The 15,528-nt window shown below is 44.2% G+C and overlaps 1 protein-coding gene across 1 annotated transcript; it reads right to left on the bottom strand.

Annotated features, from left to right (window-relative positions):
• Window positions 1-690: 690 nt before the first annotated feature.
• On the bottom strand, window positions 691-14,765 carry Fam240b (family with sequence similarity 240 member B). Its single transcript, XM_075970901.1, has 3 exons — window positions 14,688-14,765; window positions 4,208-4,352; window positions 691-1,510 (listed from the first exon to the last, which is right to left on the bottom strand). The coding sequence occupies exons 2-3, from the start codon at window positions 4,348-4,350 to the stop codon at window positions 1,417-1,419; spliced, it is 237 nt and encodes a 78-aa protein (XP_075827016.1). The 5' UTR covers window positions 4,351-4,352; window positions 14,688-14,765; the 3' UTR covers window positions 691-1,416.
• Between the last annotated feature and the right edge of the window lie 763 nt (window positions 14,766-15,528).

Raw genomic sequence — 15,528 nt, 5'->3', positions numbered from 1 at the left:
TCTATGGGCCCAGATTAGTGACAGACAGAAGGCAGAAGAATGGAGGAGATGAGAGCTCAGACACATCCAGGGTCCCCTCTGTACCAAGTCCTGTGCTAGGAAACATTACACCTGTTGTAATGAGAGGGCCCTTGCGCCAACGACAGGAAGGGTGGGCTGCTTGTTTGTCCTGGCAGCCCTGCTAGCTTACACCTGAAATAACCACACAGAAACTGTATTACTTAAAGCACTGCTTGGCCATTAGCTCTAACTTCTTATTGGCTAACTCTCACATATTAGTTTATCCCATCTCCATTAATCTGTGTATCACCACGTGGCAGTGGCTAACTGGCGTCCATCTCTGGCAGAGAATCCATGGCTTCTCTCTGATTCTGCCCTTCTTACTCCCAGCATTCAGTTCTGTTTTCTCCTCCTACCTAAGTTCTGCCCTATCAACTAGGCCAAGGCAGTTTCTTTCTTCATTAACCAATGTAAGCAGCACACAAACAGAAGGAACTCCTACACCATACACCTGATAATCTATCCAGCCACCTGGAAAGGCACAGTGGTAAAGTGTTGTTACACCAGGAAACCAACGCCCAGGAAGCTAGGCACTGTACACACCATATAACTTCACTGGTTAGTAACTTTGGTTGTTAATAAAACCAGTTCAACAGCTTTTAGAATTCATATTCTCTTTATTTAGCCCATGTTATATAAGTGTTGGTTAAGATAAATGAACACCTATAATTTTAGATGTTTCATGTCTCATGGCTTCTAACCCATCTGCGAGACCACACATTCTCTTTGCTCATGGCCTTTATCGTGGTAACCACAGAAGTTACAGAAACTCATCTCCAAACCATCTCCTGTCATCTCTCAAATCCATTTTCCCAGCTGCAGCCAAATGATCATTTTAAATTGAAAAACTGCCAAAGCTACTTTGCTCACAGTTCATTTTGCAACATAAAAGATTTTCACTTTCATATAGATAGGCTGTGGCAAATCTGTATACACAAGAAAGGGAGAAAGGAGACAAAGATTTTGTGATCAATTTCTGGAGAGGTGGGGAAGCCAGATCCCAGCAAGGTCATTGCCTCAAGCAAGCTCAGAGGAAGCATTTAAATTTCAAAACGAGGGCAGAGTGCAGAACCAGCTTATACGACGTGGGTCTCTGAAACCTGGGGAGGGGTGCTAATTCAAAGAGTTTTTCGCATTAAACAATCCAAGCATCCCACCCCTGCAGCCACCCTGTCCTGTGTGTGGAGCGTGTTGAGCTGAATAACAGTTCCTATTAGCACAGGGTGGGGTTTACATGTGTGTCCTTTCTCAAATGGGAGAGCAAATAGGGGAAGTTCTGCTTAGTAAGTCAGTCTAACTCGGTAGAAGTCTTTCTCCTCCTAGGAAAGGATGCCCTTGATGGTTTGCTAGAAACACTCAGTTCTCGGGGTTAGCCTGCTTTCCCTCCTCATCAGGGTTGTCCAGCATTCTCAGCCTCTTCTCCAGCCTCTGCTTCCATTCTTCTCGAAGCCTGAGGAGGAGACACCACAATGCAGTTGGTTAGTGCATTTGTTTCCATGCCTGCTGGTCCACTGATTCATAAATATTGTCCAAAGAAGCCCATGACTGTTGTGAATGAGTAAAGAACAGAAAGAAAATAGAAAAATGCAGCTCACTGCACATAGAGAGCTACAATACAGTTCGCAAGATTCTGGCAAGGGGCTGGAGGTTGAAATACACAAACATACACAGACAGACAGACACACGGACGTCTAATCACTGGAACAAAGCTCTCTATTTCATAGCACCATGGAGGCTTAAATATCCAGCAGTCAAGTGGGCCAACAGGTGAGAACCCCATCCTCTGATCCTCAAGGCACAGCTTTTAGTAACTCCAATCAGAAGGGAAGAACAGCTGAAGGCCAGGACTCCAATTGGTCCCAACAGAAAAACAAGTGAAGACTACAAACAGGTAGTCTTCCATCAAATTTAATTTAGCCTTCTCAAATTACTATTGGACTTAATGAAATTCCAGTCAAAATCCCAGTAAAAAAAATTTTTTTTAAATTTTTTTTTTGAGTCATCAACAAGTTGATCGTGAAAGAGCTGGTGAATATATGTAGCCCTTGTGTACTGGGATTATAATTGTGAATAGCTGAAGAGGGATTTTACTTTATTCTTATTCTTATTTATTTATTTTTGAGACAGGCTCTATGTAATGTTGGGGACTGTGGACCCCAGACCCTGAATTTCCTGTGACCTCCTGCCTGCCAGAGTAAACAACTTGTTTTCCTGTGCTTGCTGCTCTGAGCACAAGACCCTCATGAGTTCCTGATGTCCGAGGAGTGGTTTCTGGTGGGCTTGCAGCTGAGAGTTAGGGCATGGCTATTAGTTAAGGAGACTCTATATAAGCTGCCCCGGAACACATTAAAGAGTGCATTCAAGGCATTCTTGGGGCAATCTTGGCAGCCCTCTCTCTCTCTCTCTCTCTCTCTCTCTCTCTCTCTCTCTCTCTCTCTCTCTCTTTCTCTCTCTGTGTGTGTGTGTGTTTCAATCTCCAGGCCCTTGCCCGACTTGCCAATTGTACTGTAGCATATAGAGAGGTGTTGAGCTACCTAATTATAGCTCAGGCTGACCTTGAACTCTTTTTTTTTTTTTTGGATTTTTCAAGACAAGCTTTCTCCTTAGCTTTTGGTTCCTGTCTGGAACTAGCTCTTGTAGACCAGGCTGGCCTCGAACTCACAGAGACGCGCTCACAGAGAGTGCTGGGATTAAAGGAGTGCGCCACACCACCACCGCCCAACTTTGACTTTGAACTCTTAAGGTAGCTGAGAATGATCTTGAGTTTCTAATCCTTCTACCTCTACATCCTAACTTCCAGGATTATGGCTTGTATCAACACACCCATCTCTTGAGTAAACAATTATAGGAAACAGAATCTTTTTAATTCAAATTATTATTATTGTGTATGTGTGCCTGTGTGTATGCATGTTGTGTATATGTGGGTGTGTGTGTCATGTCATGACAGGTATATGAAGGTCAGAGGAAAACTTTGTGGAGTCAGGCCCCTCCTTCACCTTTATGTTGGTTATGGGATTCAAACACAGGCCTTCAGGCTTATGTGGCAAGTGCCTTCACATGCTGAGTCATCTGGACAACCTGAAACTTGATTCTGTCTGTGTTGAAGAAAGTATTGTTGATGTCTGTAAGCTACTGGTCCTCAGTAGGGACCACTTTGCCCTCCAGGCACCTTTACCACAGTGTGGAATGGGAATCCTGCTGACAGCCAATGTTTTGAGGCAAGAAATACTACTGAACTTGTTCCAAACAGCAAGAAAGCCCTCCGCTGCAAGCAGCTCTCTGGGCTGAAACTATTAGCGGTGCTGACAGTTGAGTGAGAATCAGGCTGTAGATAGACCCAAGAAACCCTGTGAAGACTGGCAATATTGAATGAGTAGTTCTATTAACCTTGGTTTCTGACTTTCTGTATTTTATGTTCTGACTTCTTTTAAAAATGTCCTGACTGGAGAAAGACTGCTCTTCCCAGGACTAATTCCTCACCCTCTGTTATAAGATAGGGTCTCATGTAGCCTAAGTGGTTGACTTTGACCTTCTGAACCTTCTGCGTTAACCTGTCCAGGGCTGGGATTACAGATGTTTGCATCACACCTTCTTTGGTGCTGGGATCTGACCCAGGGCTTTGTACATTCTAGGTAAAGAACTGAGTTACATTCTCATCCCAGTAAAAGGTTCAGCCAATCTCCAAACCATCTCCACCAAAGTCTGTAGCTTCAACTTTTTCCATATTCAGCTTCCACACCAGTCACTGTGTTCCCCTTTGGAAAGCATCCCAGAGTCAGTACTGGTGTCTAGCCAGTCAGAAGCCCACTGGGATTGCTCAAACTAGTCAACCCTTAACTGTCCTCTCTTTCCTGCTTTGCCATGGAGATCCACCAAAAGGTGCGGCTTACACTTCCTTCCTGGCTGCTATGTTCTGATTAAAACCTGCTCCTTCTTTGATGTACTGAGCAATTTGTGGTGACACTTCTCTGGGACTTGTGAGTTTAATGTACTTCTTTTCCTCCAGATCTTGTTCTTGCTTCCTTCCTCTGTAATATAGAATCCACCACCCACCTTCTTATCCTAGTGAGTGATGAAAAAGAACTGGGCCCCTCTATACATTTGGTTTATTCCCAAGGAATCCAGGACAGAAAAGCAACCCACATACTTTCTCAGAGCGCTTCTCTCCTGACGATCTTCTTCAAGTTCTCGGTAGCAAGTCTGCTTGCTAATTTCCTTTTCCCAGAAGCTTTTGAGCTCATCGCAGGTCTCACAGCAGAAGACTTCCCTGCGCATGTACTGGCTGTTCATCCCTGCAACATGAAAGATAGAGCATAGCCCAGCAAGTAGTGACACCCTGATCTGGGGATGCACCTGAGGAGCTTAAATTGACACTTTTCCCATCATCACACGCTCATGGAATGACTCAGTTTTTGGATCTGCAGATGAAGATAATCATGATGATGCAAAAAGTATTCTGAAAATAGTTTATTTATTTTTTATATTTATTTATTTATTATGTATACAATATTCTGTCTGTGTGTATGTCTGCAGGCCAGAAGAGGGCACCAGACCTCATTACAGATGGTTGTGATCCACCATGTGGTTGCTGGGAATTGAACTCAGGACCTTTGGAAGAGCAGGCAATGCTCTTAACCTCTGAGCCATCTCTCCAGCCCCTCTGAAAATAGTTGAACAAAGAGAAATCTGTAGCTCATGAAGGTAATCTGATTCTTAAGCAGTTGGCTTTTTTTGTTGTCTTTTAGCCATTTTGCTATACTGTAAAGTATAGAAAAATATAGTAATGTAAATGATTCTAAAACACAGAAATTAAAATAAATTTTACCCAAATGAGACACCTGTGGATGTCAATTTTTCTTCTACTACAAATTTATTGATTTTTTTAAAAACAAATTTCTTTGAATCAGTTGTGATTGTGTGTGTGTGGTGTGCGTGTGTGTATGTGGGTGCACTTGCCTATGTGTACTCATGTGGAGACCAGAGATATCTTGAGGCAGGAGTTTTCACTAGAAAGATCACTTATTTGACTCAAGTCTTTGGCCAATATGTTCCTGGAACCTGTCTGTCTTTGCATCCTCCCAATGTGGGGACAGAGCTAACCTGGCTTTTACATGGGTGTTGGTGTTTCAAACTCAGCTTCTCACACTTGCACAACAAGCACATTGCCTGATGAGAAGTGTTTTACCCACTGTACTGTTTTCCGTCGGTGCTGCTCTGTGAGATGGGTGGTTTTACACTCATTGTTCAGATGAGGAGGCTGAGCAATAGAATTAGCCTCCCTAGTGACTAAAACAGAGCCGAGTTTAAACCTAGGTCTGCTCATCTTCACAGAGGACTCTCTTCGTACATTATGGATGGCTAACTTGAGCTAATTAATTTCTCATTTTGCGCATGAGGAAGCAGATGCTCAGAGGCATTAGTTGATTTTGTCCACACAGCTTTCGAGTTTCCTCCACACTTCGGTCCCTTAAAGAAGGCAAAGTGACTTCACATTCTCTCTCTGCCAAGGATCTCAGAGCTCTCCCCTGACTGACAGGTACCTCAGTGCTTGGATGTTTGTGACTTAGTGGGGCCTAGTTTCCTTAAGAGAAGAATTCGGTCTTGTTATTTTTGGTGACTTGAGGAATTTAACAGATATTCATTTGTTCTCAAATTAATTTAATGATTCTTTTCAAATGACTGTTTTTTATAAAAAGAACTTTCTGAGAAATGAAAATTGCCCTTTAAACTATCCCAGGACCTAGACAATGAAAGAAGGTGGGAGGGAGGACCATTTTTACCCTTTCTGGGTAAGACTTTTTGAGATCTCTCCGAGCAGGGACAGTGCTCTGAGCGTCTGTGGACCTGGGCTGTCTTAAGGCCTGATGACTGCACAGTCTCCTGTCTTCAGGGGCACACACATCTCCCACTTAGTCTTTTCCTGGAAAATGGATTCAGTGTGGAGCTCTCTAACATATTTCTAGTTATTGTTTATTGGAAGAGGAACTGTTAACAAAAATAGGTTAGATTTTACATTTTTATTCATAGGACCAGGAGACGGAATGCCTGCATCTCCATGCACTTGAGTTCCCTGCGGGTTTAGTTGTACCTACAGGAGAATCCACGGCCTTTCACTTGCTTGGGGTGCACATGTGAGAAGCAGTTCATTGCTTGAACTGAAGAGATGGGTCAGTGAGGACAAGCGCTAGGTGTTAGGTGCAGAAGTCTAACGACCCAGGTTTGATCGCTGGGACCCCTGTACAAAGCCAGATGCCATGGCTCACATCTGTAGTCTCGTACTCCTAAGGCAGGAAGGGAAGAGGAGAAAGCAGAGCCACCAGCAAGCCTGAGGAACCACATAGCTACAGTGCAAAGTTCAGAAGAAGAAGTGACAAGAGACATCGGGCCCCAACAAGATAGGACAGAACCGATTCTTGTTGGTTTTTTTTTTTTATTTTTGAGACAGGGTTTCTTCATAGCTTTTGGTTCCTGTCCTGTCCTGAAACTAGCTCTTGTAGACCAGGCTGGCCTTGAACTCACAGAGATCCGCCTGCCTCTGCCTCCCGAGTGCTGGGATTAAAGGTGTGCGCCACCACAGCCTGGCCAGAACCGATTCTTAAAAGTTGTCCTCTGACTTCCACCTGCATCCCATAAATGTGTGTCCACAAACACACGACAGACAGACAGACAGACCCAACACTGTTATGCTGAGCTGGGGGGAATGTGTGTGCAAAGTAAGAAGCCATCAGGTATATGGCTTATAGATTAATTTAATACAAACACTTTTTTTTTTTTTGGAGACAGAGTCTCTTCTAGCTTAGGTTGGCCTCAGATTTGCTAAGCTTATCCTCTTGCTCCACCTTCCAAAGATTATAGGTGTGCACATCACACTGGGTTTATGTGATGCTGGGGTTGCAACCCAGGGCTTCATGCATGTCAGGCAAGCATTCCACTAACGGTGTTGTAGCTCCAAACCCTGCTTCTAAAGCTTTCAAATTCAAATCACATATTTGGTACTCATAGAAAGGATGGCCAAATACATACTCATAGAAATGTCTTTCTTTTATTTAAAATGAGAATTGACATTTTAAGCTAAACAGCATTATGGAGAAGAGAGGAGAGCCCAGCAGGTAGCCAGCCAGCTTGTGACGTGGGATTCCCCTCTGCATGCTGTGAATACCATTGGTTAATAAAGGACTGCTTTGGGCCTGTGCAGGGCAGAATATAGGTAGGTGGGAAAAATCCAAGCTGAATGCTGGGAGAAAGGAAGGTGGAGTCAGAGAGAAGCCATGGAGCTGCCACCGCTGGAGAAAGAGGCACTGAAACTTTGCTGGTAGGCCACGACCCCGTGGTGATGCACAGATTAATGGAGATGGGTTAAATTATGACGTAAGAGTTAGCCAATAAGAAGCTAGAGCTAATGGGCCAAGCAGTGCTGGTTTCTGTGTGGTTATTTCGGGTCTAATCTAGCTGGGTGGCCGGGGAACCAACAATCGGCGCACTCCTCCAACAAGCTGTCACCTCATGAAGTCTGACATTTATTTATTTTTTTGTTTGTTTGACTGAAAGGTGAGTTGGCTATGGAGAACATCTAGTCTAGCAGGCAAGGCATTTGTAGATCCAGGAACTGGGGAAAACTAATCAGCTAAAAGCATAGATGTCCACATACCCAAGGGGTAAACTGAGGCTGAGCCTGTCCAAGGCAAGTTGGATGAGAGACTATTAGGGATCTGGAGTATGATGGCCTGTTTGGGTTCAGAAAGAACTTAGGGGTAGCCAGGCGGTGGTGGCACACGTCTTTAATTCTAGCACTTAGGGAGTCAGAGGCAGATCTCTGTGAGTTCAAGGCCAGCCTGGTCTACAAAATAGGTTCCAGGACAACTACAGAATACACAGAGAAACCCTGTCTCAGAAAAAAACAAAAAGAACTTAGGGGTTCTGTTTCCATGGAGGAATTTCCCCTTAGGAATGGGTCATGAACTAAGTGACAAGGAAGGCAATGGTGGCATTGACCTGTGGTCCTGAGTAGTACCTGCACTAACTGCTTCAAGACAATGTGTTCAAAACCAAGTGCAACCTCATCTTGTCATCTTGGCCATAAAAGATGGGTTTTCTTTTTTTTTTCTTTTTTTTTTTTTTGGTTTTTCGAGACAGGGTTTCTCTGTGGCTTTGGAGCCTGTCCTGGAACTAGCTCTGTAGACCAGGCTGGTCTCGAACTCACAGAGATCTCCCTGCCTCTGCCTCCCGAGTGCTGGGATTAAAGGCGTGCGCCACCATCGCCCGGCTTAAAAGACGGGTTTTCTTCACATCATAGAAAAGATGGGTTTTTCTGAGTATAGTCCAAGGCCTGCCCTTTTCTCCTCAGGGTCTGGGGTGTATTATCTATCCATAGTGCTAACCTTGAACTTTTTCCTTTAGTGTTGTGGTTTGATCGTGTTTGAACACTTGATCCTCAGTGGTTGGTACTGTTTTGATAGGCTATGGAATCTTTAGGAAGTAGAGCATTGCTGGAGGAAATGGGTCACTGGGGACCGTGGACCACTTCCTGTCTGCTATATGCTTCCTGCTTACCGAAGTGATGTGGCCAAGTGCCTAACATTCTTCCTACTTTATCTTTTCGACACTAGGGCTTGAAACCCCTTGAACTCTAAACCTGGATAAACCCTTTCTTCTTTTAGTTGCATTTTTGTCAGATACTTGGTCATATTGAAAGAAAAGTAGCAAATATTCTTAGCCCCCCAAGTCTCCCTCCCTCCCTCCCTCCCTCCCTCCCTCCCTCCCTCCCTCCCTCCCTCCCTCCCTTTCTCCCTCCCTCCTTCCCTCCTTCCCTCCCTCTCTCTCTGAAGGTTTATAATTATATTTATGTATAGAAAACTGAGCAGAACATTTAACCCAGTTTAGTGGCAAGTTCTTTTGCCTTGCCTTCTCCAGCTTGGCAATTTGAGCCACAGATTTAGGACCCAGGACGTTGCATCCCCAGTGCTGGCGGATCTCACCCTATCTCTCGTTGTAATCAGTCCTAATAGCTTTGATCAGCCTAGCCAGAGCACCCTTGTCTTCCGATTAACTTGTGTGAAGGCAACAGGGGTGCACATCTTCCTATGGACCAGCCGCTTCAGCCTGGCCTTTCCCTTGATGCAGTAGGGACCCCCATCTTCTGATACAGGGCAGGCAGAAAGACCACCAGCTTAATGCGGTCTACGTCGTGGGCAATCACCACTAGCTGAGCCTTCTTGTTCTCCACCAAGGTGGTGACTGTAATGACTGAGTCCTGCTGGAAGGATAGGTGGGTGGTCTCTTAGTTGGGACATCCCCTTTGCCGGCAGCTTTCTTCTCAGCATGGGCCAGCAGCCTTTGCTTCTTCTCCTGCTTAGCCTCTGGCCTGTACTTTTGGACAAGTTTAAGCAACTGGGTAGCTGTTTGCAGGTCCAGGGCCTGGGGGAACTGGTTAATGGCAGGAGGAACTTTGAGCTGCTTATAGAAGATGGCTGCCCTTTGCCTCTGCAGCCTAATGTAGCCAGCCATTTGATGAAGTGTGTGAGATCTCTTTTGGGCTGGATGTTCTGCCCAATGCCAAAGTTCTTAGGCCTTTTCTCAAACAAAGGATTCGCTACCTTTTTAGCCTCCTGTTTCTTCGCGACAGCGAGGGCAGGGACCGCCTTCTTCCCTGTGGCTTTCTTTCCCTCGCTGCCAGTTAGAAGAGAAAGAAAAACTTCTCTCTCTCTCTCTCTCTCTCTCTCTCTCTCTCTCTCTCTCTCTCCCTCTCTCTCTCCTCTCCCTCCTTCCCTCCCTTCCTCTTCCTCCTCCTCCTCCTCCTCCTTCTTCTTCTTCTTTTTTTTGGTTTTTTGAGACAGGGCTTCTGTGTGTAACAGTCCTGGCTGTCCTGGAACAGCTTTCTTATACCACACCTGAACAAATGCTATCTGACTTCACGAAACAGAGCCCACTGGTTGTCATTTAAGCAGTCTTCACCATGTCTCATAAGTGGGCAAGTGGGCACGGTCCTCCCTACAGCTTCCATCCCAGGACTCACCAACTCTGTGGTTGTGTTTTGTCAGTCAGGTATATGAAGGAACCAAGAATGAGGACATTAGGCTGGTCACTACCATGAGCTTTTCGTACTGAGTCCCAGTTTCATTACCCACGAGACAGAGACTAATTGTTGTGATCCAGCTCATGGTACTTCATGCATGGACTGCTGTATCATTCTTCAGAGATGACATTGATGTTTGCAGGATTCTCACAATCTATTGATCACCCATGGCAAGCATAAGAAATGTTAACCACCTTGAACCACCCTAACATATACTCATCAACGTTGGTTTATGCACCATATCAGATGCTTTGCTGCATACTGACTCAGCTCATTCTTAAGGTTTATTTATTTCTGTTGCTGGGCTATTAGGATTAGAAAATCTGAGATGACAGGGACAAGAGGCTTCCCCTTTGTCCAAGGCCCAGTGTTAGAGCCTGGACAGATGCCTTTAGCAAAGCTTCTGGTGCCACTTAGGATGCTAGATTTGTGCCCTCTCTGTGATCAGGCGGAATAATCGCATTCACTGCATGATGCCGAGCATGCTGAAGAAGTGACTGGTCTCCTAAAAACGATTGCTGTCATCACTCTCTTACAGGTTATTCACAGCTGCTTGTGCTGCTGGAAAACTGAAGCTTTGACAACTTCTATACCATAAAGTGCACTTTGATTTAGACCAGGTCTTCTTTCTGGTTTCCCTCTCTCTCTTAAAATACGTTTTATACTCTCTACTTCCTTTACTGTGCTGATTGTGAGCAGCACAGTAGTGGCTGGCATTGGCAGCTTGGGTCCACAAGAAATGAAATTGTGAACTGGGAATGTAGCTACTTTGGTAGAGTGCTTGTCTAATATAGCTTGCCTTGTATACGTGAACCCCTGTGGTCAATTCCTAGTACCACATGAATCACCACCAATGTCATGTGTGAAGGAGAGGCTGGGGACCTGATGTTTAAGGTCATCCATCACTACCGAGCATGTCTGAAGCCAGCACAGAGTTCTTGAGGTCTTGTATCAAAAATGAAAAAGAATTGGTAGCGATTTTAGGAAAACATAGGTCTAAGGCAGGAAACAGGTCTCAAATGGGTCCATTCTGTTTTCCTGTCAGCTGTGACTTACTGTCTCTGGAACTACCCGGGTAGAGCCAGTGAAAATCATCAATCATATACTTCATCTGCACTCAGATGGCAGTGGAAAGGCATTGCTTGATCCTCCTGCTTTCTCTGGGGGTTGGGAAGATGGCAAAGCTCCTGGAATCTCAGTGGCATTTTCCTTTCTACTTCAGGAAACTGTTCTTCTGTTTTAATAAATCTTGCTTGCTCTTTAAACACCGTCTCTTAGTTCCCTTCCTCAAACTTCCAGCCCAATGGCCTTAACTGTCACTAGTCAATGCCATTGTTTTTCCCATAGGGATAATGATAAGAGGCTACACATCTCCTCTGAGACAATGGACTCCAGCCACTCTGATCTTAACATTTCTTGTAAAAAAAATCTGGGGGTGCTGAGGAGATCACTCAGTTGGTAAAGTACTTGCCCTGTAAACGTTGGAATGTACATTCACTGCCCAGAATGCAGGTGAAAAAAAATCCAGCAAAATTGGGGCCTAGGGAGATGACTCAGTCGGTGAGAACTCTTGCAGCACAAACACAGGGACCTCTGTTTGAATTCTCCGTACCCACGCTGAAGATGGGAATCGCTGCTTGTGCCTGTAACTCCAGCAATGGAGGGATAGGGTGGGGTGATTCACTTGCAAGCCAGCCCAGCCTGACATGTATAGTTTAAGGCTCAGTGAGAGATCCTGTCTCAAGCGAATAAAACTATGAGTATAGAGCCAGACACCTGATGTCCTCTACTGGCCATTGTACACAAGGACACAACACACAGAAAGACATAGACACTGGAATGGGGTATCTGTAAGGAAGGCATCTCAGTGCCTTATGGTGTTGTTTAGTGAGATTAATCCTGGCACCCCCACTGTCCCACACCAAATCACAGGGCCTGCTTTCTGAATAGATTGGATTGATCATTTTAATCAATAACAGAGGGATTCATCAGAACCCCAAGGGACACACGGGAAGCAGGAGTGGCCAAATGCAACAGATTGAGGACAATGTCAGAAGGCAGAGGAACCAATGTGAGCTGGCCCAGCGACAAGGCCCTTAGCATAATCACTGGGGCTGCATAGGAGGAAATGATACAAGGAAAAAAAACCCATGGACTCCCAGAAGCACCTGATGTCCCTTCCTGGCCTGGAGACTCTCTAGGGTACTCCTCTCTTCCCTTTTTTGTTGTGTTGGTCCTTGTGTCTGAAGAGGCATGTAAAAGCTATTGTAAACTATGATTTATTCAATCTTTCTTGTTAAAATCTTCAGAATATTTTCTGAAAGGGCTATGAAGTTCATAAAGATCTCCTTAAGATCACTAAAAAGTTGCATGCATATGATAATATATTTCAATAATTACTGAAGGTTATAAAGCTAATTATAAAAGCCTTTCCCTGCTGGGCAGTGGTAGTGCATGCCTTTAATCGAGGCAGAGGCAGGTGGATCTTTGTGAATTTAAGGCCAGCCTGGTCTACAAGAGCTAGTTCCAGGACAGGCTTCAAAGCTACAGAGAAACTCTGTCCCCCAAAAAAGGGAAAAAGAAAAAAGAAAGGAGAAAAAGTCTTTCTCTCCTATCTCCTTGCAGCCAGCAACACTGACTAATGTCAATCACTGTTACCAATGCCTTATTGGTGTTTCAATTTTAATGAAAGCGTATAGGTGCATATATGTGTGTATTCTCTCCAAGCAGGACCAATGTGTGTGTGGGCCTTGATTTTCTCACTTTAGTACTTATTTGCATGTTGATCCCACAGAGGCATAGTAAACTGCAGATATACTATAACTTATTTAACCATTCATGTATTGATAGACATTTAACTAATTCCTGGTTGGGTCTACTGCAACAAGTAAACAAACATCTGGGCTAGCGATGTTTTGTTCACACCACCAGGTGTAGCCTGAAGCATAAGCTCCTGGAAGTATCATTACAGGATGGAGTCACGAAATGTTTACTATGTAACCTCTCATTGCCCCTGTAGTTCATATGATCATTAATTTTTCTGCGTACGTGGATGAGTCTCTTTTATAGATTACTTCCATCTCGCCCCTCTCCTTAGGGAAGAAAAACCAGGCTGTTCACCCATTTGCCCCTCAGTGAAAAGACAGCGCAGATTCAAGAGAGTGCGCCTGAATGCGCACTCCAGCAAGCCCAACATAGCTGTCACTCAACACATCTTATGCGGATAAAGAACTGCACCAGGCCAGACTCCTAGACAGGTAATCAATATGTATCACAGTTTAATTATGCTGCATCCATAAAAAGGAACACCATCATTTGTACTAGTAAACACAGACTTTAACCAACTTCACAGCACATTTTTGCTAATAGGAAAGACACAAAATCCCATTTAAGTAGAAAGAAATATTCAAAATTCTAATAGCAAATAGGTCTCTAAATGGTCAGATGTAAATCCAATTTCTCCTACTTTCGAATGAAATGCTTTAAGTAATAAAAGCAAAATGATCTATGCTTACCATATTGTTAGCAGCATGTAGTTCTCCCTTCCTTCCTTTCCATCTGTCTTTTTATCAACGTCGGGGATCAAACCTAGAGTCTCATGTATCTTCGATGAGCAGTCTACTAACCAAGCTACACTCTCAGACTATAGTTAGTTTTTAAATACCTTTTATTTTATAGGGCTTATTGATCTATAATTTAAGAGAAAGACATTTTCTTTTAAATTTTGGGAAAGATACTTTCATCGCCTCATTATGAATTGAGGTGTGTGTTCTCTGGGGGTCCCCCTGACTTGAATAGTTAAGGAAATTGCCAGATCTAGGGAATAGAAAATTGTAGGTTTCAGTTTCTTCACTTTCCAGATGAGACTATCTGGCTGTCTTGCATATATGGGAAGGGCAAATGGTACCAACGACCCATAGCAAAAAAGACTGCTCTTATGTGAGTAAGTGACTGTCCCCCAGCTAGGTTTCAACTGTTGATTCTTAAATTTCATTTACTGATTAACTTCCCCTTAAGAGTTGCACAACTCACTTGCAGCTTTACATGAAATAGCCACTTAGACAAGTAACATTTGTTGCAAGTTGACTTTGGAGGACACATGAGTTCCTATCTCTGCAATGAAGGAACACAGAATGGCCAATTGTAAAAACAGAAACAAGCAAAAATTCTCCAGCTTAATTTTCCAAGTCTTAGGTTACTCAGTCAAGTAAAAACCTCAAATTAATTTTTAATCCTCCTATTTATTGGCTCCCCGAGGAGCTTCTGTGGTCTGGAACCTCTAACAAATGTTTCTCAGTACTGTTTATCCAACCATCAACATGAAGTATATTTCTTATTTTGGTTAATCTTCACAGAGCCTCACTTTGTGAGATTGATACTGATTGGCTTTTTCACACCCTTGAGCTTGAAATTCACTAATCACTGACATTTAGGGAAAAGAAAACCAGAGATGTGGGGAGGGGGGACCCAAAATAAAACCTCAGCTCACCGAAGACATCTCAACTGGCTGCAGTGGGCTGGTCCCATGTGACAACACAAGCTCAACGCATCATACCTTAAAGATGAATCGCAGGTGAGCTGATATCCTGTTAGGCTGCAAAGAAGGGCAAGCGTTCTGGTTCTGGCCTCCTCAGCCCCGCTTTGCGAAAGCCACAGGCGCTATTCTGAAACCTCATTGTTGGAGCTTTTATATATGGAGTAGAGGGAGTAACAGAAATCCCTCCGTCTTTCAAGGTCATTTGAGCCAAATTAGTAGAATCAGGCACTATTTCTCCAGGGACACTGTAGCCTTCCCTCATGGTGAGAGATGGTTCTAAAGAAATCCCATCTCTCCCTCCCCTGCCTGCCCCTGAGCAGGCAAGCTTCTGTTTTGGCAGTTTCTCATGAACGCTATGACTTGGCCTGAACCTAGAGAGGGGTTTAGAACATGTACGGATTACCCACGTGCCCTGTTGCTCTGTGACTCGTGAAAAGCCACCCTCTGCCCCTTAGTGTGCAAAGGGGACTGGAATGGTGGGACGAGCCACACTTGGGTATAATCTTACAGGAAGACTTAGTGAGGCATCTTGTTCTTTGGAGCCATTAATCCTTGAATAGAATCGGTGATGACATATCACGGCCTGCTAGCACTCTACCAGCTGGAGAAGGAATTGACCTCTGGAGAGTGTTTTCCAATCAAACGCATCCAAGTGAGATCGACTTCTCCTTTTAGAGTGGCTCTTGTCCCATCACAGAGAAGCACACTTTGTCCTTAGGAAAAACATTTGGAACTGTCACTGATCTGTTCACAGAAATAGCTCCGGTTTTCATCAAATCCTTTGACTCTTCTGCTAATTACAAACCCACTACATGGTACAGTGGGCTATAAATCTGCAACTTACATAACATGTGACAAT

This window comes from Microtus pennsylvanicus, chromosome 4 (genome assembly GCF_037038515.1).
Source record: "Microtus pennsylvanicus isolate mMicPen1 chromosome 4, mMicPen1.hap1, whole genome shotgun sequence".
NCBI lineage: Eukaryota > Metazoa > Chordata > Mammalia > Rodentia > Cricetidae > Microtus > Microtus pennsylvanicus.
Note: the sequence above shows the minus strand (reverse complement) of the source record. Positions and strands in the feature narration are given on the sequence as shown.

Excerpts from the sequence above, each read along its gene's own strand:
- Fam240b (XM_075970901.1), bottom strand. The coding sequence starts at position 4,350 with ATGAACAGCCAGTACATGCGCAGGGAAGTCTTCTGCTGTGAGACCTGC. Across the intron at positions 1,511-4,207 it reads GAGAGAAGCGCTCTGAGAAA|GCTTCGAGAAGAATGGAAGC; the intron begins GTATGTGGGTTG and ends TCTCCTCCTCAG.